Source organism: Agelaius phoeniceus, chromosome 15 (genome assembly GCF_051311805.1).
Source record: "Agelaius phoeniceus isolate bAgePho1 chromosome 15, bAgePho1.hap1, whole genome shotgun sequence".
NCBI lineage: Eukaryota > Metazoa > Chordata > Aves > Passeriformes > Icteridae > Agelaius > Agelaius phoeniceus.
In genome coordinates this window covers 15901117-15928989 of record NC_135279.1, presented here as the reverse complement: position 1 = coordinate 15928989, position 27873 = coordinate 15901117, and the positions used below count along the sequence as shown (strand labels likewise).

At 53.5% G+C, this 27873-nt stretch overlaps 3 protein-coding genes across 9 annotated transcripts in view; 2 read left to right on the top strand and 1 right to left on the bottom strand.

Annotated features, from left to right (window-relative positions):
• Positions 1 to 4532, top strand: APBB3 (amyloid beta precursor protein binding family B member 3). The gene is made up of 12 exons (XM_077186522.1): positions 1 to 168; positions 1114 to 1304; positions 1643 to 1719; positions 1950 to 2007; positions 2182 to 2322; positions 2656 to 2783; positions 2899 to 2904; positions 2988 to 3102; positions 3188 to 3275; positions 3429 to 3512; positions 3644 to 4068; positions 4168 to 4532. Exons 1-12 carry the CDS (start codon positions 120 to 122, stop codon positions 4387 to 4389), a joined length of 1584 nt encoding a protein of 527 aa, XP_077042637.1. The 5' UTR covers positions 1 to 119; the 3' UTR covers positions 4390 to 4532.
• A 45-nt stretch (positions 4533 to 4577) lies between these two features.
• On the top strand, positions 4578 to 6237 carry SRA1 (steroid receptor RNA activator 1). The gene is made up of 5 exons (XM_054643146.2): positions 4578 to 4602; positions 4865 to 4990; positions 5197 to 5411; positions 5596 to 5704; positions 5809 to 6237. The coding sequence occupies exons 1-5, from the start codon at positions 4578 to 4580 to the stop codon at positions 6036 to 6038; spliced, it is 705 nt and encodes a 234-aa protein (XP_054499121.2). The 3' UTR covers positions 6039 to 6237.
• Positions 6238 to 6842: 605 nt separating this feature from the next.
• Positions 6843 to 27873, bottom strand: part of ANKHD1 (ankyrin repeat and KH domain containing 1) — a 100467-nt gene continuing 79436 nt past the window's right edge. For 2 of the 7 annotated variants that reach the window (XM_054643135.2, XM_077186521.1), the window contains 14 exons: positions 26704 to 26878; positions 25936 to 26389; positions 25430 to 25504; positions 24526 to 24672; positions 23023 to 23133; positions 21383 to 21532; positions 19468 to 21083; positions 14486 to 14680; positions 13143 to 13397; positions 12019 to 12194; positions 10959 to 11123; positions 10454 to 10500; positions 7233 to 7406; positions 6843 to 7063 (listed from right to left, as the gene is read on the bottom strand). In XM_054643135.2, the coding sequence (XP_054499110.2) occupies positions 7253 to 7406; positions 10454 to 10500; positions 10959 to 11123; positions 12019 to 12194; positions 13143 to 13397; positions 14486 to 14680; positions 19468 to 21083; positions 21383 to 21532; positions 23023 to 23133; positions 24526 to 24672; positions 25430 to 25504; positions 25936 to 26389; positions 26704 to 26878 (3720 nt within the window). In that variant the 3' untranslated portion in view covers positions 6843 to 7063; positions 7233 to 7252. The remainder of the gene's footprint in view (positions 7064 to 7232; positions 7407 to 10453; positions 10501 to 10958; positions 11124 to 12018; positions 12195 to 13142; positions 13398 to 14485; positions 14681 to 19467; positions 21084 to 21382; positions 21533 to 23022; positions 23134 to 24525; positions 24673 to 25429; positions 25505 to 25935; positions 26390 to 26703; positions 26879 to 27873) is intronic. The other 5 variants (XM_077186518.1, XM_077186516.1, XM_077186517.1 and 2 more) reach the window with 5 other exon arrangements.

Sequence of the window (27873 nt, the reverse complement as noted above, 5' to 3'; positions counted from 1 at the left end):
GGCCTCACTGCAGCCCCCGCCCCGGCCCGCCCCGGCCCCGCCCCTCCCGCCGCAGCCGCCGCGGCTCCGGGCCTGGGCAGGCGGCGGCGGGGGCGCCGCGCCGGGCGGGCGGCGGGGCCATGCTGGGCAAGGACTACATGCTGGCCATCGTCCTGGTCAACTGCGACGGTCAGCGCGGGCACGGCGGGCACGGGCACAGCCTGCGGGCTCGGGGGCGGGCCGCAGCAGCGGGGATGAGTTGTGGGGCCGGTGCCGGGTTGTGGGGCTCGAGTCGGGTTCTGAGCCGGGGTCGGGTTGCGGGGCTCGGGTCGGGTAGCGGGCCTGGGGTGGGGTTGCGGGGCCGATACCGAGTTGTGGGGCCGGGCCCCGAGGGTGGGAGCGGCGGCCGCGCCCGGCGCTGTCCGCGGTGCTGATCGGGGCCCGCGGCGTCCGGCCCGGCCCCGCCGCTCCCCGCCCCGCCAAGGTCGCCGGGAGCCCACCCGCTTCGGGGGCACCTCCATATCCACCTCCATATCTCCCCATCCCCGGGGCGCCCCCACCCTCCCAGCCCCGGGAGCCCCGCCCGGCCCCACAGCCCGGCCGGTCCAGGCGCGCCGCCCCCGCGGCCCGGGCTCGCTCCGGCCGTGCTGCGCCACGGGCTGGAGTCGGTGCCCGCGCAGGGCTGGGGGTGCGGGGCCACGGCGATCGCACCCTCTGGCTGCAGCCCCCGGGGCACCATCCTCTGCCCGGAGCCCGGCGTGTGTCCCGGCCCCTTTCCCGGCCGAGGACAGGGGAACGCTGGGCTGGCGGCCGCGGGCCGAGCCTGAGCCTGGTGCCCCGCAGGGTTCCCGCCTGGCAGGCCCAGGCTGCCCCTGCCCGCCGTGCCCTGCCGGGGTTCCGCTGTCTCCCCGGGAGCCAGCGAGGCAGTTCCCTGCGCTGGGGTCTGCCTCTGCTGCAGCCTCGCTGGCATCGTGCCACGTTCCCTCGCCAGGCTCCTCTCCCGGCCCATGCACCCAGCCACGCACCCAGAGGCCACCGCAGGACTGCTCTGCTGCTGGGCAAAGCTGTTGGCTGCTCAGGGCAACTGCAAGATCTTTCTCCCCACCCCATATCTCACACTCCCTCTCTGCACAGACAATCTCTGGAGCGACCAGAGCCTGGAGACAGACCCTGACCTTCCCCCAGGCTGGAGGAAAATCTGTGACTCTTTGGGTACCTATTACTGGCATGTGCCAACAGGCACGACACAGTGGCAGCACCCTGCACGCAGCACTGGCCCAGGAGGGCACACGGAGGCTGATGGAGATGACACACTCCAGGGAAGGGTAGGGAATGTGGGCATGGGTGTGAGGGCTGGTGTTGGATTCCACCCCTGGTAGAATCCTGCTGAAGGGCCCTCTGGGCATGACTGGTCCAGTGCCCCCTTGGAGCACCCTGTCTGTGTGACCCTCAGGTCCTGCTCAGCCCATTCATGTCTGGGGTTGAGCCCTTTGAAAGGCTCCAGCAGGCCCCATCCTGGAGCTCATCCTAGTTGGACTCGACTACCCAGGACGCTCACAAGCTTGTTGCAGTCCTGTAGTTGCAGTCCTGGGAGGGAGGGCTCCTACCTGGTGCCTCCTGACTGCCTCTCTTGCAGCTCTCACTCCTTTCCTCTTCTCTCCAGGAATGCCAGGGCCCTGCAGGGAAGCACTCAGCAAAGGACCGGCCCATTCCCAGCCCCATGGCTTCTCTGTCCCGGAGGTGGGGCTGTCCTTGTGCTTTGCTGGCTTGTTTGTGGGCTGCCATTGATCCCTGAGCAGTGCTGGGCCCCCGTGCTGGCCCCAGAGCAGCCCCCCATGCTGAAACCAGCAGGACCATGCTGGGCACCCCATGGGATGCTTCCCAGCTGGTTCCAGGGCATCCTGATGCTTCCCTGGGTGCCCCAGGAGCACACAGAGGGAGCTTTCCCTCACTGTCCCGTCCCTCTGCAGGCACTCCCTGTCCTGGCATGGAGATGACTTCCAGCACAGCGCAGAGCCCGGCTCCAAGGTACTGCCAGCTTCACTGCCGCATCGTGGGCTGTGCTGGCAGAGGAGGAGGAGGGTGGCAGCTGGCAGGGACGTGGATGGGAGCCAGAGCAGGGGTGACCACTGTGGCTCAGTGAGGCGTGGGGACAGAGGTGGCTGTGCCAGGGGCACTGAAGCCCCTCGTGTCTCTGCTCAGTGCTTTGCTGTGCGCTCTCTGGGCTGGGTGGAGATCCCCGAGGAGGACCTGGCACCTGGCAAGAGCAGCATCGCCGTCAACAACTGCATCCAGCAGCTCTCCAACAGCAAGGGCCAGGGCTCTGCAGAGAACCAGGGCGAGGTAAGAGCCTGGGATGGTGCTGCCAGGCAGGGTTCCACCCCAAGGCTGCTGTTGCTGAGGCTGGACTGTGCTGGATGGGAGCAGGTGGTAGAGTCAACTCTCTACACACGGTCCCAGGTAGAGCAGGTGGGTGGGACAGGGCTGTTCCTTGGGAACAGAGCCAGGGTGCCTGGGTGGCTCCCCACACAAGGGAACGGTAACTGGGAAGGGCAGGGCTGACCCCACAGCTGGGGCAGAGTAGGCTGCTGGGGAAGGGGTTTGCCTACACAGAGGTTGGGTGCTGGGGATGCCCAGGCTGTCTGCCAGGCTGAGGGAACCACTGCCCCTCTGCAGGGCCAGGACCTAGTGATGATTCTGAAGAAGGACACCATGAGCCTGGTGGACCCCCTGGACCGCAGCCTCATCCACCGCCAGCCCATCCTCAACATCCGTGTCTGGGGCGTTGGCTGCGACAACGGCAGGTGCCAGGGGCCAGGGCAGAGCTAGAGCCAGGGGGGTGGCTCTGCCCACCTGGGGGGAGGCACCCCAGCAGTGACCTGTCCCCTCTCCTCCCTCCCACTGCCACCACGGCTGCAGGGACAGGTAAGGGGGCACAGGGCTGGGGGGCAGTACGGGCAGGGGGCTGCCTCTGTCGGGGTCTCACTGCCTTGCTCGTGGCCTTGCAGAGACTTCGCCTTCGTGGCCAGTGACAAGGACACCTGCGTCCTCAAGTGTCACGTCTTCCACTGCAATGTGCCTGCCAAGGGCATCGCCAAGGCTCTGCATGAGATGTGCTCCAAGGTGGGACTCAGGGGCCACCGAGGGTGCGAGCATAGTCGGGGATCTCGGGGGTGAGGGGAGGCTCCGGGATCCCCGTCTCTTGCAGATCGTGGCCGAGCGAGCTGTAGCGAGCAGCAGGCTGCCCCGCGCCGCCACACTGGAGCCCATCTCCGCCGAGGACCTGCCACTGCAAGGTACCGTCCCCCAGCACTGCCGGCTGCTCCCCCTGCCCACAGTCCGCCTGTGAGCCAGAGCCCTCTGGCTTGTCCGGCTGTTTCCCCGGAGTCCTTGGGGATGTTGGGGACACAGCGGGGGACACAGGGGTAGCTCCTCTCCCGTCCTGGCAGTGGATATCCTAGAAGCGGTGAGGCAGTCGATGCAGACCTACGAGGCGCTGTACATCGGCAGCCTGCCCGTGCCCAGGGCCATGGGTAAGCGCCGCTGTTCCCCCGCAGTTGGGGGACGCCCAGGAAGCCCCTCCGTGCCGGACACGGCCGGGCAGCCGTGCCCTGGTGCTGGGCAGCCAGCCGGGGCCGAAGGGATGGGGTGTCCCTCTCCCCAGGGATGGATGTGTTGAACGAGGCCATCGAGAAGCTGACGAGGCGCCCTGGGCGGGAGAACTGGACGCCCTCTCTCATCTACGTGTCGGACACGGCCATGAGGGTGCACCCGGCGCAGGTGGGGAGGGAGCAGGGGGCTGCGGCCGGAGCGGGCACGGCGCTGCCCCCGGCAGAGCGGTCCTGGGGGGCGGCAGGGCTGCCCGGGCGGCGGCCGGGGCTGGATGGGCCCGCGGGGTCCCCGCAGGAGCCCGAGGAGGCGGCGCACATCTGGGAGTGCCAGGTGCGGTACGTGACCTTCCTGGGGGTGGGCCGGGACGCGCACACCTTCGCGCTCATCGTGGACACGGGGCGACGCTTCCAGTGCGCGGCATTCTGGTGCGAGCCCGACGCCGGCACCATCTCGGAGGCGGTGCAGGCCGCCTGCATGGTGAGCACCGGCGGCACCGCGGCCGGGCACGCCCCGCCCTGGGGAGGCCGGGCTGTCCCCGGTGCCGAGTGCCCCGCGCTGCCTCTCGTGTCCCCGCAGGTGCAGTACCAGAAGTGCCTCGTGGCCGCCGCGCCGGGGGCGAAGGCGAAGAGCGCGGCCGGGCGGGGCCGGGCCGGGCCGGCGGCCGCGGGGGACGCTGCCCGCGGGGCGGCCAAGGCGGGGGGGGGCGGCGGCGGGGCGGGGGCCGGGGCCCGCAAGCGGGGACTCTTCTCCTTCCTGGAGGTGTTCCGCCTCCGGCGGGCCCTCCTGCACAGCCCGTAGCGGGCCGAGCCGGGCCGGGGCCGGGGCCGGAGCCGCCGGGGAGGAGCCCCCGGCCCCGACCCCGGCCCAGCCCCGGCCCCGGCCCCGAGCGCGGCCCCCGGCGGGGCGGGGACAGGCCCGGCCCCGCCCCTCCCGCCCCTCCCCGCCTCACGGGCCGGAAGGGGCGGGGCCGGGCGTGACGTGGCGGGATGGCGGAGTCCTACGTGAAGCCGGGTGAGGGGGCGAGGGGCGCGCGCGGCACTTCCGGTGCGGGGGGGGGGTCCCGGTCCCGGTCCCGGTCCCGGGACACCGCGGGTCTGCCCGGGCGTGGCTGCGGGGCTGCCACCGGGGATCGGCTCCGCTGGGCTCCGTGTGTAGGGGGACGCCGCGTCCGTTCCGGGTGCGGGGAGCGCCGGGAGGGACGTGCCGGGAGGTCTCGCTTGGCGCGGGGGCTCCTCGGTCTCCTCCGGTCTCACGGCGCCCTTCGCTGCTGCAGGGAACCAGGAGCGCGGCTGGAACGACCCCCCCCAGTTCTCGTACGGGCTGCAGGCGCAGGCCGGGGGCTCCCGCCGGACCCCACTCACCCGCCGGGCCCCCCCTCCGCCCGCGGGGGCACCCCCAGGTCAGCACCGCGGGGCCCCACAGCCCCTCAGCTCTGCCCGGCCGAGCCCCAGGGGCCGCTCCCCGCCGGGACCCGCGGGAACTGCGGCCCGGCTCCCGCAGCCGCGGTGCTGGGGGCGGCGGAGCCGTGGCTCGGGGCCTCCCCCTTGTGCGGGGCCCGCTGCCAGCCGGGTCCGAGCTGACGGGCTCGGCGCCTCTGCCCTGCAGGTGCCCCCCCGGGCCCGCCCAGCGCCCCCGCCGACCCCGCAGCGCCGCCGCCCCGGGCGCTGGGGCCGCCCCCGCAGGGCTCTGCCGGCGCTGCCCCGCGGGCCGAGGCCCGGCCGAGCGCGGCGGGCCCGGAGCAGGAGGAGTGCAGCGTGTCCGCCGACACCGTCCTTGCCCCGCTGCGGGCAGCCCTGGACGCCTGCCGGGCCACGGTGCAGGTGAGGCTGCGGCCCCTCCCGCCGCCCTGAGCCGCGGTGCCGGCGGGACGGCAGCCGGGGCAGCCAGGCAGGGGCTGCCGCTTTCCAGGAGACCTGAGGGGGGAAGAGAGCCGCCCCTGCCCCGGGGCTGCCCAGAGCTGGCGGGGGCACGTCCCCCTCACTCCCAGCTCACCTCTGCTTCCAGAAACAAGTGTGCAATGACATCGGGCGGCGGCTGACAGTGCTGGAGGACGCCTGGGCTCAGGGGAAGCTGTCGGCACCAGTGAGGAAGAGGATGAACCTCCTGGTGCAAGGTATGGGGTGAAGGGGGCTGCAGCCGCAGCAGGCCCTTGGGCAGAGGCACACGCGGGACGGTGGATCCTGCGCCCCTGACGGGGCTGTCCCCCTGTCCTGGCAGAGCTTCAGCAGCAGCACTGGGACGCAGCTGATGAGATCCACCGCTCGCTTATGGTGGACCATGTGAACGAGGTGAGCCAGTGGATGGTGGGCGTCAAACGCCTCATTGCTGAGACGCGGGACCTGCCCAGCGGACACACGGACGGCAGCGCTGACACCGAGCCCGCGACTGAGCCCGTGACTGAGCCCGTGACTGAGCCCGCGGCCGAGCCGGAGCAGGAGGAGCCCTGACAGCAGGGACGGGGCTGTGGACTGTGAGCGGGGCAGCCCCTACCCAGGGCCACCGGCAGGAACAGGGCCCCTGCTGCTGGAGGGAGTCTGGGCACCCCCTCTGCCTCCCAATCCTCATCCAGGAAAAGGGGATTTTAATCATTGCGACATTTTAGTGGCGATTCATTATGTTTAATAAACAGCACCAACCTGCCCCCTCCCACAGTCTCCCTGAGGGTTCTGGCACTGACAGGTCCTGGAGCTCCCAGGGTCAGCAGGAGATGGGATTGCTGGGTGAGGCCATGGCTGCTTCATCAGGCTTGGCCATATCAAGGGAAGAATTCAACATCTGGCTGGAGCAGGCAGTACTGTGTGTCCCTGCTGCACTGTGTCCTCCAAAGCTCGGCCCCTCATCTGGCAGTGGTGGGCCTGCAGCAGCCCCAGGGCCCAGCCCTGCTGCAGGAGGGGTCTGGGCTGGCTGCAGAGGCCGATGTGCCAGCAGCTCCTGGCATGAGCAGGGTTTGTGCTGCAGCCACAGCCCTGGCTCCCATCTGGGCACAGCTCAGAGTCTGGAGCCCAAGAGACCTGGGTGACCTCAGGGAGGTCCAGGGAGAGACAGATGCCCCGGTCAGGTGTTAACTGTGCTGTTCTCCCCATGTTCATGGGATGGCCTCAGCACCTGCCTCCACCACAGCTGAGAACAGACCCCCAGGCTCTCACTACATGCAGGGTCACCCTCTGCACCCTCCTGGTGCTGCTCACCTCCCCTCCCTGGGGGCGAGGACCCCGCTGAGCCCTGACAAAGACACACACCATGTTAGCACAGGGGTTTCACGGTGTTTATTGATCAAGCATGAGCTCCTAGGCAATTGCACCAGCCACTTGTGCTAGAGCCTGAGGTGTCACATGTCCATCCCCAGCATCAGAGAGGGCTGCAGCCAGCTGGTCACGGTGCCAGCACCTCCACGAGGCCCAGGAACAGGCCCAGCCATGGCCTGGAGACGAGGAGATGGAAACTCAGATGTCCATCTCAAACTGGTCTTGATCTGCAAGGGCACGGATGGATACAGGACCAGGGTTAGGATGGGGCTGGCTTGGCAGACACGGGCAGGCAAAGGGAGCAGGAGCTGGAACTGGGCCAGGTTGGGATCTCGCCTTGTCCCATGCCCCGGGCAGGTGGTCCCTGGGCAGGGGCCGTGGCCCTGGGCTGCTCACCTGGCATGGCCTCTTCGCTCTCATTCCGCTCCTTGAGCTCCTCCAGCTTGACGAGGCTGGACTGGGCCAGGGATGTGACACCGGGGGTCTGGGGCAGGCAGCAGGGAGGGGTCCTGGCCGCGGGTGAACTCTTGCACTCCAGCAGGAACTTGCGGTCGCAGATGATGCGGGTACCTGCCAAAAGCACGGGGCTGTCAGGCACTGCTGGCCTGGCCACCCCGCCCTGAGCCCCTCAGCCCAGAGCAGGGGTGGGACCCAGTGCTCGGCCATGGCTCATGGACACATCTGCCTCTGGAGCCACCACGTCTGGCTTCCCACAAGGCAGCCTGTGACACCCATCCTGCTCAGCAGCTATTCCCCACATTACTCCTCCCCTCCAGGCTCCTGGGGCTCTGCAGGGTGCAGCACAAGGGGGTCCAGCCTCCCAAGGACTACCCCATGGTGTAGCCTGGAGGGCAGGGCCGGTCCTGGGGCACACAGCGAGGCCCCAGCCTGCTGGCCAGGCAGCAACAACTTTGTATAGCACCCTGTTCCAGGGTGGAGCAGCAAGGGCTGGGTATCCCACCTCAGGGACCCGTTCCCATTGTCTCAGCCAGCCACCTGCTGGTCCCTGCAGGAGGACAACAGCTGCGTTTGATGGGACATCTCCTCCTCCAGCCTGCTGGGTGTGCAGTGTCCACCCCGGGCACACGCTGCCTCCTCCCCATGCTCCAACTGCCTGCCAGCAACGCCTGAGGTGGCACCAGCCTGTGTGCCATGCCTGAGGCCCTGCTGTCCCCTGCCCATCCCTCCCTGCAGCCCAGCACCCGTTCCCTGCCAGGCTCTGGCAGAGGGTGCAGCCCGGGGTTCCAGGAGCCCAGAGCTGCTGCCCGAGGTGCCAGCCTGGAGCTCCTCCTGGGCACTGCAAACATCTTACACAGCCCACACCTGCACAGCCCTGCAGCACCGGGCTGGGCTCTCGTCCCAGAGCAGCTTAACTGAAGGCACAGACAGAGCCAGTGCCCACAGGGAGGGCACCTGGGGCTCAACCCAAACATGGCCAGCTCAGGAATGAGGGACATGCTTCCCTGAGGACAGACAGCAAAGGAAAAGGACCTGCTAAGTGGCTGACCCAGGGGGTCAGAAGGGGGAAGGAGGACAGGTCTGGGGGAGCCCTGCCACCCAGGGCTGGTGAACTCAAGTGGGCACAGACTCTGCCATTTGTTACCCCCATGCTCTCTCTGGATCCAGGCAGCCTGGCCTGAGGGACCAGCACTGCACTCACCAGCCCCCTGGCATTGCCACCAGCTCTCTCCCCAGAAGAACAAGGCCCTGCCTCTGCCTGTACCCCCCTGTAACCACGGGGCAGTCATGGTCCAAACTTTGAGCAGGATCTTCCTACAAAACTTGGGGGTTCCCTTTTCCACTTTAGTGGAGGCTGCTGGGGCCACTTGGATCTGGTGCCCTGGTGTCCTCAGGGAAGGAGCTGTGCAGGGAAGAACCCAGCAAGGGACCTGTGCAGCAAAGAGCTGCCTCTTTGGCAGGGCTGGGGTGGCCAAGGCTGTTCCAGGGACAGCCCCATCCCCATCCCGAGTCTTGCCCCCTGGTGTCATGGAGCACACCCATGAGAGCACACCCTGGAGAGCTGCAGCCCTCCAGGATGGGCACACAGTGGCTCCCCAGGATGGGCCAGGAGGAGGTGGCACTGCTTGCTGCCTCCAAGGAACACACAGAAGTGGGCACCCTGCCCCAGAGAGCACACACCTACTAACACAACACTGCTTGTTTCCAATTCAGCTGCTGCTGCCACGTGTCCCCTGCCCATGTCAGGGCATCAGACTGGGTGAACCTTAAGGCCACTTCCAACACAAACCTTTCTGTGACTCATTCTGTGTGTATCTCCTTTGGGGTTGGCACTACCACTGGGGCAGCAGCAGTTCAATTTTTTTTTTGCATTTCATCCTCAAACACCAAGAAAAATATCTGAATATACCATCCAGTAGTGCCTCTGAGGTTGATTTGCCTGTGGTACGTAGATACTGCTTGTGCACTTTGGGTTGTCAGTACCTCTTTATGCTTTTACTGAGAAACTCTGCTGCTGCATGTAAGGATTTGTCTGGATAAGGTGGAAGAAGGTGAAGTCTCCACCTGGTCTGAGATTGATCCATTGCATTAGACACTATGTGCACTGGAGTTTCCTGCTGAGGAATGGATTCCATGTAGTTACTGCATTGCTTTGGAGCAAAAGCAGAACTAAGCACAGTCCAAGTGCAGAAAGTGGAGAACTGGGTCAGGAGTTAACATTCATCTTAAGCAGTGTGCTAAAATCCTCTTCTTCCTCACAGAAGGCCTGAGGAGCTCTTAGCAGATTCACAGCATTACAAGAAGCTTACAGCTGAACCTATTACATCTTCCTCTAATGGGAAGCACTTTTCTAAGATCTGCTTCTGGACAGGTGAACAACCCTGCATTCACCTGTCACTCTTGTCAGCCCTTCTTTGAAGCCCTGAGCAAAACCTGATCTCTCAGGTGACACCTGCCAGAAGTGCCAGAAGCAGCAGAACTAATCCAGAAGGAAAAGACCATAACACAGAAGCAGGTTCACACCAATAAAAGGCTCACAAGTGGCAGGGGCAAGGACTCTGCAGACCCCTGTGGCTCCAAACCCTCCCAACCTGAGTGCACCCATGTGCTCAGGACGTGACCCTGGGGAGATGTCACCCAGCATGGCAGCAGCTGCTGGGGACAATAACATACAGCTCTTTCCAAAATTCTCACACACAACCTATAAATGCTGTTTGCCTTTTATTGAGTATTCAGGTAAATATTTCACATTAATACAGGCTACATAAAGTAGAGCCACTATACGACATGAAATTTACTCAGCTTTTCCTTGTAAGTCTGTAAACAATTATACAGGTATTACCACCCTAAAAGGTCAAAATCATGTCATCACCTAGTTCTCTGCTGCATACAAGGAGCATTCAGTAGTGTTTAGCCAAAAAGCACTAGTTTTGTCTGATTTTTAAGTTTGAAGTGGCTAAACTAACTGGAGAACAGAATCAGTTTGTATAGGTAAGTCAATTTGTTCTTATCCAACGGGCAATCGAGATTCCATTGTTACAGCCCACAGAAAATCGCTTAGTTAGGCACATGAAAAAAATCCCCAGGGTTCTTCAAGGTCATAAAGATTCCCAAACCAGGCTAAAAAAGGACAGACCCCTTTAAATCAGTTGACGTACTTGAGATGCATGTTTCCAATGTGAGGTGCCCAGGTGCCAGGCCAAATCTACAGCAAGAAATAAAAAGACAAATCTATTATAAAAACAAATAAAGGTTCCTTTAACAGTGTTTTACCACTGAGGGCCAGCATAAGGCTTCCCTCAAAATACAACCAGACTGTCCAAAGGCAGGAGCTCTTCAGCTCTGGCCAAGGTCTGACTGACAACCTGGAAGGTGCCGAGTATGGAAATAAACCCTCTCACTTGTACCAGTCCATTACCTGGCTGAGCAGTCTTGAAATGCTGCTTGTTTTACCTGGAAGGTTTGGTATCAATAGCACCATGGATGTTTTATGACACATGCACACACACACACACACACAGAGTAGGGAAAAGTCATGCAAACAACCTCAATCCTAGGTTCAAAGAAGAGAAAAAACCAAATGTGTCACCCAGCCAAAACTGGGTCTCACAGCACCACATAAAGCCCCAGGAAAGCACAGGTGGGAAAAGACAGCCACACTACCTGCTGAGCATCAGTACATTCTGTTGAGTTCTGGACAACTTTGATCATGGGATTCCAGGCAGGATCTGGAGTATGGAGCCCGTTAAAGAGGGGCCCTCCTGGGCCATCTGCCAGCTGAGGGTGCGAGGGGATCAGAGTGCCGCCGTACATGGAGATGGGCAGGCCCTGAGGGGACAAGAGAGCTCTGGTGAGGGACATGGGAAGGGTGGCTGAAGGAGCAGACACAGCCAGGCCTCCTCCATTCCAGTACTGGCAGGAATCTCAGCCCTGTCAAGGAACACTGGGGCAGAATGTGAACACAGTGATTTCAGAGCTGGAGATTCCAGCCAGTTTAGCCATTTCTCTGAACTTACACCTAAGCAGAGGCTGCAGCACACACAGAGTTTTCAGGTAAGCCCACAAAGCCAGGCCAGCAGCTGAACACTGTGACCTCAGTGTTCCCTCCTCTCTGCAGCACAGGACAGCAAAGTGCACACAGGGCTGCACTGAGCCGGCCAGACTGGGTTTAAGATCTTCCCTTATTCCTAATGACCATCTAAAATAATTCTGCCTATTCAGAAAGAGCAAGTTATAGAGCAGCTTTTTGCAGTTAGAAGAATTCTTTTCCTATGTGTGAATGGCTCTGCTTTACCACATAGATGCCAAGACCACATGCTATGGGAGTCCTCTCCTCCTGCCACTTCCCTAAGGGAGGTGTGGGGCATTGTGGCCATGATTTGTGCTGAAAGCATTAAGCAAACTTGTATCACCCTCAGGAGCTGGGCAAGCTTTGTGAAACATTTCAGGAGACTGAGCTTCTGAGAGATGAAACACTGAAGAGTGATGAAGGCCTTCAGCTACTGACCAGAGAGTATCTGCAACCTACAAACTCTGGCTTTGTTTAGACCTGCCTCCAGGCTTGGGCAGCTTTTCTGGTCAGTTCTGGGATAAAAGAAGGTTCAGGACTGGGGTAACAAGCAATGGCAGCAGAGGCACACACACACAGGGTGAACAGGCAGAACAGGAGATGCAATAAAGCCAGGCCCTGGCCATTTCATAAATCCAACTCTCTGTAACTTACTTTAGAAAAATCCACAAAACTATTTGGCATAGGTTGGTGGAAAATATTCGAGGGAGCCACTATTCCAGAATCATCTCTCTCCATTGGCTGATGCTGAGAAAACGTGCCCGGGTCTGACAGCTGCTGATGCATTGGATGACTTCCCATGACAGGCTGAGACCAACCCGACAAGCCTTCTGCAAAGAGATGAAAAACAGCTGATGAAACTCACTGCACTCACTCGAGCAGAATTCAGCAGCTGCACACACCTAAGGCCACCCAAAGGCACCCTGAAAACACACAGCCACAGAGGGATCTCAGGTATCCAGACAAGGGTGGAGAAAATGGGGACTACCACGAACTGTGAGTTCCACATGTCCACTGCAAAATGGCTAAAATCCAACAGAGCTCCCAACACTACCTGTAAGCACATACAAGCTTTTCTAAAAAACACACAGCAATGCTGAGACATGAGTTAACCAAAGTGTGGAGGGCTTCACTGAAGCATATAACAAATGCAGGACTCAAACGTTTGTATTGGAAGTTACCAATGGAAACACTCTACACCTCAAATGCTGCACCTCCTCCTTTCCACAAAATCCAACTACCAGGAAACTGAACGTAAAACTTCAGCTGTTTCAAAGTCATTCTTTGGGAACCAAGGCTGCCTGGAACAGAAGTTATCCCATACTGTTCAAGAGTCATGAGGAAATCAGTGCAAAAACTAGCATCCACAGCTCTGTGTCCCTGGGTGCATCAGCTGCACCTCAGCTGACACTGTAAAATTTGAGTGGAAAACAAGAGAGAGACCTGGACAGGGAGAGCCAACAATCAGGCCTAGAAACAGCCCCCTGAACAGATAGAAAGTGTTTACTCTAAGCTCTGGATCATTCAGAGGACTCTGTATGAGGTCTCTGCACCATTTCAGGCTCACAAGTGCCTTGATCCAGGCGAGTGAGAACCACCAGCACCACGAGGGCAAACCACAGCATCTCCATCTGTGCTCTCCCACCACTGCCACCAGCTCTCCCCTTGGACATTCTCCATGGGAGTACAGACCGTGGAGCTTTACTCCTCCTGTCCAACCCTCCTTCCAGACTCATCATCCCTCTGAGAGCCCTGCAGCGTGTGTGCAGCACACTCACCAGACACGCTGTTGACGCCGAAGGACCAGATGCCGCTGTGGCCCACGGGCGCGGTGAAGTTGGTGCCCAGGGGCGTGGGGGTGACGGAGCCGCCCTGGCGGATCCTGGCCAACCTCTCGGTCCCGATGGGAGGCGGCACCTTCCTGTCAGGGTTGGTGTTACCCGATTTTGGCTGGCCCAAGTTAGCAGGGGCAGAAGCAGCTGAGAGGGGCGAAGATGATCCTGAGGAAACTGATGGGATAGGAGATTCACCTGCTGAAGAGAGTATTTCTCTTGCTTAATTACATACAAAGTAGCAAGTGTAAATGCCAGCCCACTTATTTCCCCGATATTATCTCAAAGTAAATGATAAAATGTTTTAAAGGTTTTTTTTTTGGCAAGTATTCAAGTTTTTCACAGAAATTCTGTCTAAGAATTATTTGAATTCTAAAATCCACATTATAACACAAATGCTTTCAGCCATCAGAATCATGATATTCTCATGACATAGCGGTGTATCTAAGTGCATTACAAGAAAGAGTAAGAAACATGGAAGAGTTTCAGGAAGAGGTGAAAACATCAGCCAAAATACCATAAATATCTAAGCAGCCTGGTTTTGGTATCCACCACTTCCAGCAGAAGAGAAATCAGACAGCTTCCCAAAGCCACAGGTGTGACCCAAGAGCATAAAGTCCCGCCAACTTCAGAAGTGTCACTGACTCTCCTTGGGAAATCCAACTTCCTTTGAGCACTCATTTAAACATTTTGGTTCTTAAACTCAGAGTGGCAATGAAGTTGCATGCAGTGACATGAAAAACCTCTTCAGCTAAGACTCTGAATCAAAACCCCATATTTTCCGGAAAGCTACTTCCATGTTCTTTCCATTAGGAGGAAAACCCACTGTTACCTTGGATGATGCTTAGAGATTTTGGAACATTTTAAGTATAATTACAGATCCCAATTAAAAAAAAAAAGAAAAAAAGAAAAAAAGAAAAAAGAAAAAAGGCAAGTATAACTTCAAACCATGGCTAACATGACATTTTCACCTAATGTTGCACTCATACTACTTAGAGGGGCATCTTTAGCTTGGTGTAATCACCTCCACTCCCCCACAGCTTCGTTGCTCTCTCCTCTCAAGAGCCTACAATGACTCATTTTTCTGCCCAAATACACCTTTAGTAATGCTACCAGAACTAGTGGCATGAGAAAAACCCCACAAAATAGCACAGCTTGGGATTTGCACACCATCCTCACAGCTGCTAAAAGCAATTGGAAAGCATTTTGTGCATTACTGGGTAAGTTCCCCTCAAGTTAGAAATCTACTAAAGACAATAGCTATGAATTTATAGTTAACTAAGACAGACCCATGAAGTTCCTACATGAATTTGTTGCGCTTGTCCAAGGATGTGGTGAAAAATGCTGTCTGTTAAAGCTGGGAGTCCCAACAGGCGCTGGCCCTTGAAGGTAAACCCGTGCTCCTTGTATGTTTGCTGAAAAGCCTGTCAAAGGACCTGAAGAAGAAGTTGTAGAGCTGTTGGATGGATCTAGAGAGGGTAAGCCTGAAATAAACATAAATTTGATTAAATATCTCTCTTCGGGAACCTGCTTCAAAGCACCAGAGAAAGCTAGTGCTCCAAATATAATTAAAGCATCTCATCACCATAGGGGGCATCTGCACATGGTAAGGTGCATGATTCTCCCTTAGAAACCGCAGAGGCATTTCTGGAGGCTCTCTGGTTTGGCCTCAAGCTTTAACAAAAACAGCCATCCCTTTGGTCACTGAAAGAAAATGATCTTAGCAGGGAGGGCAGAGCAGGAAAGCTGGGAGTGGCCATGATCTTTGCTTACAAAAAGCCACACAAATGCAACAGGGATCCAGGGCTCTGTGAAAGTCCCAGGGGAATCCAGCACCAGGGAATCAGTTCTGTGCAGGATGGGCTTTGCCATCCCATAGGCACCTTCATGTAGAGATCAGTCAGAGCACGCTGTGGCCACAGAGACAGGGCTGGCGTGGCACAGCACCACAGGGGAGGGGGTTGCTTCCTCCAGGGACATGTGAGAGGAAGAAACACCTGGAGAAAGAGCTCAAAGTCCCACAAAAATTACTAGCAAGGGTGAATTACAGTTTTTTTATAAGCCAAAGCTTTTAAGTACTTTTCCAAAATGTTGTAAAAGCTCTTATCACACGTTATTACCTGAAAGCAGAAATGGGCATGGCCATATGTTCACCTGAGTTTAGGGTTTAGTTTCAAGGGCCTATTAAACAAGATTAGTTTCAAAACCATTTAAACATTTCAAAATGACCACAACCAGGACCAGCCTATGTTGCTGCAGAGTGAGGTTGAAGGTTTTCTCTACACACACCCCACCACAAACAGCAGTGCTGCCAGGCAGTACCTTAGGTCAGAAACTAGAGGGGCACCTTTCAGTGCCTGGACAGTTCCTGAAAGCCAGGTCTTTTCCCCCAGTATTATCAACCAAGTCAACCTGATTTACTCCTTCCAGAAGTGCCAGATCCAACCTGCTCACATGGACAGAAATGATTTGTTGGAGTTAAAGGAAATATTTTTCTCACTAGCCCAAAGGTTAAATTGAGAAGTCTCCCTTACAGCCAAGGAGAAACACATCCCCCTGCTGCTGGAACATGGGCTGCTTAGCTGAGGGGAGACAGCATGGGAGGACACCTGGGTCCTCCTGGGTTTGCCACAGCACAAACTCCATGCTCTGAGGAGGATGCCAGTGCCTGTGGCTGCAGTGTGGCTGAGCTGGGTTTGTCTGCAGTTGCAGCTTGGCTCCAGCACAGAGCTCAGGTCTGAGCTGACAGTGGCACCTGCAGCCCAGGGCCCTCCCTGGACACTCTGGGCACCCCTCTGTCCACAAACCTGGCAGCCAAAAGCCCCCCTGGGCATTGATTCCACCACACACCAAACCACAAACTGCCAGCTGGCTGGCAAACCACACAAGATCTGCCCCAGACAGAAGAGCAACAGAGCTGCTGCCACCCTGGGTGCTGCTGGGTTCCCAGACAGAGAACAAGGCAGGGACTGGGACAAAAGCAGCTCTCCTGAAGGAGAGGGATGCTCTGCTGTCTTCTGATGGCTCAGGAGGCTGATGGGTACACAGCTTTTGGGTACACAGCTTGTAAAATGCAATGACTGGACAGTCAGGACCACTTCAGCACTGCTGGATATGCTCCATGGGCTGAAGGGAGTGTGACAGCCAGAGATGCACAAATCCAGGAGTCAGGTCACAAAGAAGACTTTTTAACTTTATCTTGTCTTTCATAAAAGTGGATGAAAATCTTTGCTCAATATTAAAAATGGTTATTCTGAACAGTAACTTACCAAATCCTGACTGCAATAACAAGCTTCCTATTTGTGTACTTACAAAAAAACCCCACGTTTTCTAATACTAAAATCTTCTGCAATACCATACTCTGCACTTACCTGGGCTACGAACTCAAACTCCTCATTGTGCTCTGAATGCATAACTGAGCTTTGGAGAGGAGTGTATTGATCTCACACAAACTCTGCTCAAAATTCAGTTTATCAAAGACCCCAGGTAGATGTTGGTTACTGCAATGTTACCTGCATGTTTAGAGAAAGGGCCACAACACTTGGTCACTCTGTGTGAAACAGAGTCCAACCATTTCATGCAGTTCCATCCTCATGTGCTGCTTCCTAAGCTGGCATATTTCAAGTTTGTGACCCCTTTTAAGAAGCAAGGTCTCAAACTCCTTAACATGCAGAGCACAGAAGTAACAAGCAGATTACTTTTGGTCTTCTCCACAGCCTCCTCTCATGGCTGGGCTAAGCCTGCCCTCAACTGCAAACTGCCAGGACAAGGGAGTGAGACAAACAGGCCATTTCCAGAATGGATCCACAGCCAGTGAGATCTGCAGAGACACCTGTGCCTCACAGGAACTGGTGAATCAGAGAAAACTCAAGCTGCAGCTGAGCTCACCCATGAACAGGAAAAGCAGACTACCTGAACTCCACCCTGAGCTGAGAACTTGTTAAGAAAAAGCTGGTTTAGATTTATTAAACTATATTAAAACTTCACCAAATCAGTTTAGAGGTGATCCCTTAGAAATGTTGATTTGTGGAAACATTTCCCATAGGCCTACTGTGTAAGAGAGGCACAAAATGCAAACCTGTGCTCCCTCAGGTGTCCCTCCCCCAGCTGGGACCAGAGGATGGGTGTCCACCTGCTCTGAGGCTGTTCCCAACCCCTCTGACCACCCAGAATTGCCAGGCCAGGCCCTGCCTGCTCCCTGTCCACTGTGCTGCTGCTGGCCAGAGCATGAGCAGTGCCCAGCCCTTGTCCCCCTTCTCTAAACCTCATGATCACCCTGTCACCAGTGCAAACAGCCAGGGGAGTGCCCAGCTCTGCCAAGCCCAGGGGCTGAGCCAAGGGCAAGGTCCATTCCCCTGGGACAAGCTGGAGAATGAGAGGGGTGGGCAGACCACACTTAGCTCTGAGGGAAGGCAACAGAGAAGTCCTGATCACTCCTTTCCTCTCTATCACACCTTCCAAACAGCCTCAAGCTCCCTTTACCCCCCTGCTCCTGGGACATGGAGATTCTGAAACAAAGGTGATCAGAAACAGCTGGAAGTAAAATGACATTAAATGAATCAACTAAGGACCTGACTAATACCTCATCCCCAACACAATTTTAGCAGCACATTCCCTATTTATAGGTTTTCTTCACTTTGCAATATCCTAATCAAATCTTAACTCAGGAAAAGTGTGTTCTGTCCAAATATTTTTGAGCTTCAGTTGGGAACTTCACACATATCTCTCCCAAAGTCAACTGTATGAGTTTTCCTTGGCTATCTACCCAACCCTTCTAATGGCAGAAACAGATTTACACTGTTTTTTAAATACTTACAGTCACTTAGGGATATATAAAATATAAAAGGATATATAAAATAGAAATACAAATTTTCCCCCATTACAAACAGATGATTTTAACATAAGGGAACAGCAAAATACTTTGTTGCTGTGGCAAGTCCCAGTCACCCATGTTTGCACATGCAGGATGCCATCAGCAGGGAAATCAGCAGATCCCATTTGCCACAAGTTTCCCAGGAACTATTTCAGCAACAGCCAGCCCCAGCTCAGAGCACTGCAGAGGAAAAGCTGAGCCACTGTCAAGTGGTTCTGGAGCCTGCTGGGGGTCTGGCAGCTCTTTATTGACAGTCTCACATGAACAAGGTCCAGTTACTTCATGTGACACATCTAATTCTGCTCACTGCACTGAGGCTGGATGTGGCACAGAGCTCCAGGTGTGCCCTTGCTTGGCAGAGCAGTACAACCCAAATTCAACAACTGAGAAAAGTACAGTCATAGCAAACACCCCAGTTTTGTGGTTAAAGGCAGTGAGAGAGAAGTGTTCTGGTTTGCAGAAGTCCTGCACATCTGTCAAGCAACTGAGAGGAAAGGGAATGCTGAAGATCATCTTTCCTTACCATCACATCTTCCAAATGCTCCCTTCTCCTTTAATCTGAAAGTCAAACTACTTGACTTGTCCCAGCCCAGCATTCAAGTCCTGAAGCTTTAGCCCAAACACCCAACACCCACTGTGTGGGCAAGGATAACTGCACATACCCAGTTCTAGGGCACCCCACAGCCCCCATGGCAAACACAAAGGGGTGGCACAGAAGAGGGTCCCTTCACCCTAATGGGTGCAGTTGGTTGTCTGCAACACAGTTTGAACACTGAGAAGATAAAAATCCTGCAGGCAGAGCACAGCAAGGGCAGGGAGCTCAATGTCCAATGCTCATAACCCATTTCAAACAAATCCAGATGTTCTGGTACTGCTATACTGAACCTCTGAATAAAACACCCCACACAGTAGCACACAAATAAGCTCCACAAAGTAAGCTCATTAAAATCCCAGAGCCATATCAAGAACCAAAAGGCAGAGAGAGTTTCCCCTCACTGAGTCAAGCTGGAGTCTCACATACAGTATGGAGCACCTGCATGCAGTCACTGCTGCAGCTGGAACCTCCAGGAGTCCTCAGGTTTGGTGTCACCCCACACTGCTCCATTCCAACCCAAAACCCAAAATTGATGCTACACTACAAGCAGGTGGGAGCATTCCTGTCTCACACAGAGGACAAGTAATGCAACATCTGCAATCTTCCCAACTCCTCACAGCCTAGAAGAGCTGAAGAAAAAAAAAATCATCAGCATTTTAAAGAGCACTTGGTAAAAACAGGCCATCCTCATTGCATGAGCATTCTCCAGCTGTCATCTGTAGACTATTTCTCCATCAGTATGATGATCAAAGTGCAATGGCTGAAGACATGATTTTGTCCAGAACATGATCTTAATGACTTACCTACAGGACTAGTTGAAACCCGCTGGGAAGGTGGCCTGAAACCAGGAGCCTTGGAGTTGTCGGGATGAACGTTTTCCACATGTCCTAGCACAGAGTTATTCAGAAAGGTAGACTGAACAGTGAAAGATGGGTCAGCTGCTGCTCGGGTAGAGAGTGGACAGTCTCCCCATGCTTGGTTAGCTGGCACCTGGTTGCTATCAAAAAGACTACTAAAGTGATTGAAGAGCGTTGCTGGCCCAAAGGCAGGAGGCAATGATTTGTTTGCTGGGTTAATGTGCATCTGAGAACCGTTCATAACGTTCATGGCTGACGAAAGCTGCACTGCAGCAGGTGGACCTTGAGAAGGTGTTAAAGGAACTTGATTCGTAACAAAAATAGACTGAGGATCTTGATGGAGGTTTGCATTTGGTACCACTGAATAGAAAGAACCTCTGGACTGCATCCTGTGAGTAACTCGAGGTGCTGGTACAGCTACTTGAGGTAAGTTACTGTTGTCCTGATTATCTGCAACAACTGACCTGGGCGACGCTAAGCTTAAAGGAGCAGTTTCTGAGCTGGATGAAAAAGGCATCGACATGGAAGGGCTGATCTCGGCCATGCTGGTTGGCAGAGGCTCATCCTGCGCGCTGCTGGGCGGCGCGGGGCTGCCGGCCGGGCGCGTTTCGGTGCCCGCGGAGCCGCTGCTGGCTGACACGCTGCAACTGCTGGAGACTGAAACCGGCGGGCACGCGCTGGTCGGAGGCTGCTCGGGGGTGGGCACCTTCTCCTTGGGTGCAGAGACAGCCGAGAAGGAGTCTGCCTTCAGGGCAGAATGCTGCGCTTGCGGAGCAGTAGATGGCAGAAACGCTGTGGGCACTTGCCCGTTGTTTGGGGGGGCAGAGGAAGCTGAGGGCAGAGTGCTACAGGTGCTCGTCACAGTTGAGATGGCCGTTGCTGCAGCGCTCGTCTTGGGGACGCAGGCAAAGAGCTGCTTCCTGACCGAGGAGGGAGTCCTGTTACTGGTCACACACAGAGGCTGCGTGGAAGCAGCTGCAGACGAGGCGGTAACGGGACAAGTGGACGTGGCTAACCCAGGAGACTCTGTCTGCAGAACGTTGCCATTCTGACTACCCACACGACTCGAGCTATTATGCTTTGGAGAGCTGTTCGTGCTGCCAGGGTTAACTGGTCTCACTGGGAATGGTCCCCAAGTGTTCGGTGAAGGTGAAAAGGTTCCTCCAAATTGGGCCATAGGTAAGCGAGGGTGCCGGATCTGTTGCATAGTTTGGGCAGCCAGCAAGGCAAAATGAGGGTGAGAATAAGCGAGAGGAAGAGACACCGGAAAAGACGAGCGCACGTTGGCTGGGACATTCTTGTTTAATTTGTTAGGAGGCTGGAAAGTCGAGAGTGTTGATGACTGCGACGTGACCAGGGGTGGTGCTCCCAGAGGAAAGGAGTTCTTGTTGGAAGCAGTCGCAGTGCTGACTCCAGATGAAAAGTTTGCATGGATTGATTTGCTACTCGAAGCAGGGGTTCTTATATGAGTTTTAGGAATCAAGTCTTCCAGTTCCTTGGCAGGATCTTGAATAAGGGCATTGATGAGTTGCACTGCGTATCGCGTGGACTCTGTACCACCCCTAGGTTAAACACAAACAGATTTATCTTCTGCAAAAGGAAACCCCACTTTGTGCAACATTCTGTAGCTTCAACCTTATTCTGATCTGTAACTCTATTGTAAGTTTAATGCAGTAAGTTATTTCTTCTGTGTAGCTTAAGGATTATCTTTGAATTCGACTGTCAGCATATCTTGGCAGCAGGAATGTATGTGCTATTGTAGAACAAAGAAGCTAAATACATCCTGCCTTAGAAAGCAAACAAGCTTTGCAGTAAATGAAACAGTGGAATAACTCAAGACTTTCATTTTGAGATACTGTACCTTATAGTGATCATTCTCTCTCCATTCTTATCTTTTTGCTTATCCACATCAATGTGGGCACCAGTGACATCTTGAATTGCTGTGATGTTGCACCCACCTCTTCCCATTATTCTAGATACGACAGAAGCTGGGACTGATAATTTCTTTGACCTATATCACAAAGATCAGAAATCTGTGAAATGCATTCAAACTTCAAAGACAGACAAAACCTCTCTGACAGTGGCTGAAGTGATATTCTTAAGGGCAGTAAGTGGTTTACTGCTGATCCTTTCTTCACCCTTTGGAGCCTCTCTCAAAGTCCCCCACTCAAATACTCAGCATCCTCAGTACCTGACAAGGATTCTCCAGTAGCATTTATTCCACCACTGTTGTAACACAGATATATGAGCCTCACACTACTTCAGAATCCTTTCTGGATTTTATCTTAGCTTGGGTACCTCTCCAAAGTGAGACAAATCCTCAGCTTATCAACCTGAATTTAGACAAGCAGCACTGTTTCAAATATAAAAGCCCTTGGCTCTGGATACTTGGACTGTTTATAGCAAGGAGAAGATGACTTTCCAGTGATCAGATTTGTGGTACCACCTGCATCCACAACCTTTTGGTATCCACCTCTTTCAGACCTCAAGATCTGGAAGTGCAGTGTCACCAATAAACAACGGTGGGTGAAAGCAGGTGAAGGTGTGCAGTGCTGTGATTTAGGGAGCTGCTGGCAGCCCCTGTGATGGCAGCATGACTTGCAGAACCAGGCTGTCAGGCCACAAAGCTGCCACCAAGGTCAGTCAGTCCAGGGTTTTCCTGATTCACACAGTACTGGTGGGTCAGAGCAAGCACACAGTTTTTGGAAGTGTCTGAACACAAGCTCTGCATGCACACAGACCTCAGCTGAGGTCTCTGGACCACCACTGTCCCCAGACCTTAAGGTGTGTTGGACCTCTTGCACCCATAAGCTGCTTTCGGGCTTGCCACTGATGTGCACTGGCTCAATGCTGGACAATCAGAGGGGATTCAAAGGGGTTTCAGAAATCACAGCACTCACAGGTGCCCACCACCCTGTGGAAAGGCTGCCAGCTTCACCTAGCTATTCCAGCCTTGGAAACTTGGAAGTAACTTGATTCTCAAGAAATTGTTTGCTACTTAACAGGACTTAGAGGAAACCTGTTGAAACATCTAAACACACGGAAATGTTCTAAAGCAACACCTCATATTGCCAAGGTGTTTTTTCTTTCCCCCATTCCTGCCAGGACAGCACACTCCAACCCTGCCCATCCCCAGAACCCCCAGTGCATGCACCAGCTCTATCCCAAGGCTGTTTCATGCTTTGGGTTTTCTTCTCCACCTCCACTTCCAAGGCTCCCTTCTCAAGACAGACATCACAGTTACTCCCTTCCCAAACCAGAGCTCCTTGCTCACCCAAGTTTCAAGATCACCTGTATTGCTCACAGGGCTCCTGACTGCACCTTGGTCTGCTTCCACCCCAGCCCACTGGGGACCTCTGACAGCCACTCAAGGAGGCATTTCTGTTTCAGAAGAGCCCACCCCAGTGTCCAGTCCCTCCCACCCATCATCCACAGCTGTTTCCCTCCCTCTCTCCCTCCCAAGGCTGGTGGTTTTCACTTCTCTAAGTGTCCCCAAGGTACCTTTTTGCTCCGGAGCAGCAGCGCCCTCCTCTCTGCAGCTGAAATTGCTCAATTGGTGTTGGCTGCAGAGTGTTGCTGGGGGGAGGGTCTTTCAAAACTCTGCCCACTTGCCTGTCAGGGGCAGAAGGGATGTTTGCATTGGTTACTTTGATAGACATCCCTTCTAGCTGGGGATCACTCAGGAGAGGGAAGAAGAATTCTTGTTGAGACCAGGAGAGGCTTTAGCAGGAGGAGCTCCTGGGCACTGCACCCACACATCCACAGTCACCAACAATGCTCTTTGGCAGGACATGCTTCCATCAGTAAGGGCACAGCAAACACCAGTGCAGAACCCTGAATGGGATGTTCCTTAGGGCATTCCTCAGGAAAGAGAGCAGGTTCTGGATGCATGTCTAGAACACTGCCAAGGCCAACTCAAGAGCAGGCAACACCCATGTGAACATCTGGGCTGAGCCAAGGAGACTCGAGAGCCCCAGCAGAGCAGGAGTCAGCCCCAGGACAGAGAGGGTCAGGGCTGTCTGAGGGGCTCCTGCCTGCACCACTCCCAGGTGGGGACCAGGCTGCCACCACACACCCACACATCACTGTGGAGAGCCCCATTGGTCACCACATCAAAAGGCAGAGACCAAACCAGCTCTAAGAGTTCAGACATAAATTTTCATACTAAACTGCCTTTTTAACCCTTATTAAGAACACTCTGTGGCTTCCACTAAACCAAATACACCAAGCCCTCTATACAATTACATTCTTTGCAAATAGCCTAAAATTCTGCAAAATGAGCACATCTTGTCATTGCCACTGCAGAACACAAAAGCAGGAGGGTTTCCTAAGAGCACCCAAAGCATCTAACATTGGTACGTATGTGCTGTATTCCTTTTTGATAAAAAGAACAAAAAAAACCTCAAAACCAGATGATCATTTTAGTTCCAAGCAGTAGACAAGATAGAGATACTGGGGTGTTAATGGCCATACAGTAAAACCCAGTATATTTTCAAAAGAAAAGATTGTTTTACAATAAAACTTTAAATCTCACTGTAGCTCTAAGCACTCACTGTCAGGTAACAAAATTTTCCACTGAATTAGTGATCAAGGTCACTGCCCAAAGTACAATGAATTTTGGCCTTGAAGGGATCATTTGCCTCTACTCACATCCATTCTGCCTTCAGTTCATGGGCAATCATCTGCTGTAGGGCTTTTCACTGCCCTCTGCTCTCTTCCCCTTTTATCTTGCCCCCACATCCTTTACTCCACTAAAGTCATAGTTTGTCTTTATTTTCTGATGCCAAATACAATGTTTATGTCACGTTCACATTAAGTTAGTGAGGAGCTACTGCAAATTAGGGCTGCAGTTGGTTTTCCCAGCACTACAAGAGCAAGCAGGATAGATTTTCCTGTAAGTTAATTCTTCAGTTATATAACCTTGCTGGACATTCTGTATTTGAGAATAATTTACAAGCTAAAAAGCTCACAGACAGTTTTAAAGCATAATATTTAAGTCTTTACCTTCTAACCACTTCTTTCCAGCCTTCTTCTCTTTTCTGGCCTCTTTTTGGACTGGTCAGATTCAGCTTTACATTTGGAGAGCTCAGAGGCAGGGAAACAGACTTATAAGTACTCGACAAAGAACTTGAATGACCTTCACCATCAAGTCTGGGAACAGAAATGTGCTGATTACAAATTACAGAATAAAATGACAGCATACAGTTTACATTCCTGCAGCTTAAAACTAGTAACATGAACTGCTTCCAGAGGAACCACCTCTAACAAGAAGTCAGAAGGATGCATTTAGCTTGTCCTGCTGCAGTGAACTGCACAGGACCCCAAGGCTCTTGCAGCAAACCTTGGATAAAAGGTCCAAGGCAGAAATAATCTATGTTCAAAGAACAGAACAGAGACTAATTCCAATTTTTAACACTCCTAATGGGAGCCCAAAACACACACCCTCTAACCACAAGGGTTGGTGAATCACTTATTCTGCATCTAACCTGAATCTGGGGAAAAATAGGAAAACCAAAAATATCCTCTCTTCCCACTCCCAGACAAGTGTCCCAATCAGTCTGACAACAGCCCTGTCTCACTGCCCTTCTTGATGCCACAATGTCTGTGTTCTTATTGAAGCTGGCCTCTCTGTCAGCCCAGTGTCCTGCAGATCAACCTCCCTGCTCTCTCCCCTCCCTTAATGCAGAAAATGGAAAGAGAAAACAAAACTATGGGGGATCAGACTTGTATTACTTAGATGTAAAAACATAGGCTGCGGACCCACATGGGATCTAAGCTTTCTGATTCAGACCAATGACCTCTTCAGAAAGTGGTGCTGTAAAAGTTATCAGCACATCCCCAGGCAGCTGAAGGACCCTTGGAACCATTCATGTGGCCCCTACATTCCCTGAGTTCCTGTGACTCTCACCTCTGGCTCGACAAGGTTATATCAAACTGGCCATCAACCTGGCAGGTGAAATGCTCAGAGTCATCTTCTTCTCTCCTTCAAAGAAAGAGATTGCAAGTCAAACGAGTTAATGATGAAACCATAAAACAATGAAAAGGTAACAAAACCACTTCTGTGTGTGGATGATTAGTAAAGCTGGTACTTCCTTATTAAATTCCCAGCATAGTCACTTTAAGATCTATTCTAACAAAGCTAACAATGCAACATGGATGCTTAAAAAGTGCAGAGAGAAAAGGACATTTCACTCAAGTAGTATTAAAAACTGGCCAACAATGCCAAAAAATCTTGTTCTAACAAGATTTTAAAGAGGTTGTGTTCAACAAACTGAACACAGCTTTGCAAATAAAGCAGCCTCAGTCTCTCTAGGCTCTGGAATGTACAGTTGTGTAGGGCTTAAGCTACAGACCATTGACACTGGCATGGGTGGAACCTTGTGAAACAGCAGGGAAGGAGCAGAGCAGTCTCACCTGGTTGGTGTTTTGGAAGCTGAGGTGCTGTTTTTATCTTCCTGAGAGGGGATGAGCAGTGAGGCATAGCGCCGCTCCGAGGAGTTCGTGTCCATGGTGAAGTTCAGCTCCTGGCTTTTCCCTCCACTGCTGCTTTCACTGTTGCAGTCTGTGCTATCCAGGTTATCTGAATCACTGTTCCCACTTGCACCACCACCTCTTGGCTCTCCATTTATTTTATTTTTATCTGCTTTTTGCTGTGCTAGAGATATATGCTGATCTGGCAAAATTATCTGCATATTCTGAGGAGTCTCTTTTGTTTTATTTTTCTTATTTTTTCTGTTTGTGCTGGGGGTAGTAACCACATTAGCTCTCTTCTTCCCAAAGGCATTTGTGAAGGTGGTTGAAGTTGCAGAAATTCCAATTGTAGTTGTAGTAGTTGCACTTGGAGGCTCTATAGGAACTTCTTGCTCCACTGAAAGAAAAGCAGTTTATATACCATCAGAACCCACAAAATAGAGAAATCAATGCCCTCACTGAATACACCACAGCTGATGTTATGTTCCTTGCTGAGCTGTCAGACTAGCACCAAATTCAGCTGTAAATCCTCCAAGAGTGAAAGACTTTTGTGAACAAAGGAGGGGCTGAAAAAATGAGCAAAGGAGTTTTACCAGGCAGCAGCCATGCAGCACTGTCAAATATCAGAGCCCAGCTTTCAGATTTCCTTTACCTTCATGGTTAGAAGGTGGCACCCCTACAACTACATTGCTCCTAGAAACACTTGTTTACCTTCATCATCATTTTCCTCTTCATCATCATCTTCTTGCAGCTCCAGAGTTTCCTTAGGCTTGTTTTCTTCATCTTCTTCTTGTTTTCTTTTTTGTTCCTCTTTCTTCTTCTTTCTCTTTTCCTTTCTTTTCTCCCTTTTGGCTGCAAGAGCTTGTTTTCTGCTCTCCTCTCTTGACTATGTAGGAGAAAAGAATCCATATTTAAACATTTCACAAAGACTAAATTATACTTATAATTCAGATCTTCCCTAGAAATCTGGGGGGAAGGAGAAAGGAGAGAGCACAATGAACTAGAATGACTTTGGCACATACTGAATGATTACACAGAAACTGGACAGAGCTTATGCAACAACTGGACTAGCTGGTCCCAAAACTTCTTAGGAATGATAACAAAGTAATAACCAAAACAGAAGTATTAAAAAAAAATACAGTTTTAATGTAAGACCAGAAAAATCTCTCATCCTCTCAGTGTCCTTTCTCAAACATTTAATAAGCTCAGTGATATTTTTGGTGTCATGTCCATATCTTTGATTCAAAAGCCAGTACTCAATGGCTCTAATTTGAACCTTTTTTTTTTTAATTTTTATTTTAAAATACATTGAATCAGTCATCTGCTGCACTGTTTGTGCACAGCAACTGATGTGTGCTCAACAAGTCCACAACCTGGAAAATTTAATAAACCAATGTGCAACTTGTCAAAAACTGTAAGAACCTCCATTAAGAGAGCCCACTCTAGAATGTGTTACTTTAGAATATTTTACAGTATTCTCAGCAAAGAGAGAAGGGATTTTCTCCACTATCTGCTCAACTCCCCTGAGCAGAAGTCCATAAAATGCTTATGGACATTATTTATATCCATAGAAATACACCATGAGACTGGAGACCTCCCTTACTCACACATCCTCTGTGCTGAGGTGATCCCAGAGAGCTACTGCCTAAGGAACTATTGCTAAGTCCAAGCTTTCCCAAAAAGGACAATGGAGTGGCTGAAGCAGAAATCAGTTCTGATTTGCCCCCCTCAGTATGTGCCTCACTTGTATGATACATTAGGGGAAGGAGCACAGACATAGCCAGAGCATGAAGACTGACTGCCCCAAGAAGCATTAAAGGAAATGCAGCCTAGAGATTCACACACAGTTCAAACACTGCTACATGACAGCAATCATCTACT

Excerpts from the sequence above, each read along its gene's own strand:
- SRA1 (XM_054643146.2), top strand. The coding sequence starts at position 4,578 with ATGGCGGAGTCCTACGTGAAGCCGG. Across the intron at positions 5,412-5,595 it reads CCTGCCGGGCCACGGTGCAG|AAACAAGTGTGCAATGACAT; the intron begins GTGAGGCTGCGG and ends CTCTGCTTCCAG. Across the intron at positions 5,705-5,808 it reads GATGAACCTCCTGGTGCAAG|AGCTTCAGCAGCAGCACTGG; the intron begins GTATGGGGTGAA and ends CTGTCCTGGCAG.
- APBB3 (XM_077186522.1), top strand. The coding sequence starts at position 120 with ATGCTGGGCAAGGACTACATGCTGGCCATCGTCCTGGTCAACTGCGAC. Across the intron at positions 1,720-1,949 it reads ATGGCTTCTCTGTCCCGGAG|GCACTCCCTGTCCTGGCATG; the intron begins GTGGGGCTGTCC and ends GTCCCTCTGCAG. Across the intron at positions 4,069-4,167 it reads CGGTGCAGGCCGCCTGCATG|GTGCAGTACCAGAAGTGCCT; the intron begins GTGAGCACCGGC and ends GTGTCCCCGCAG.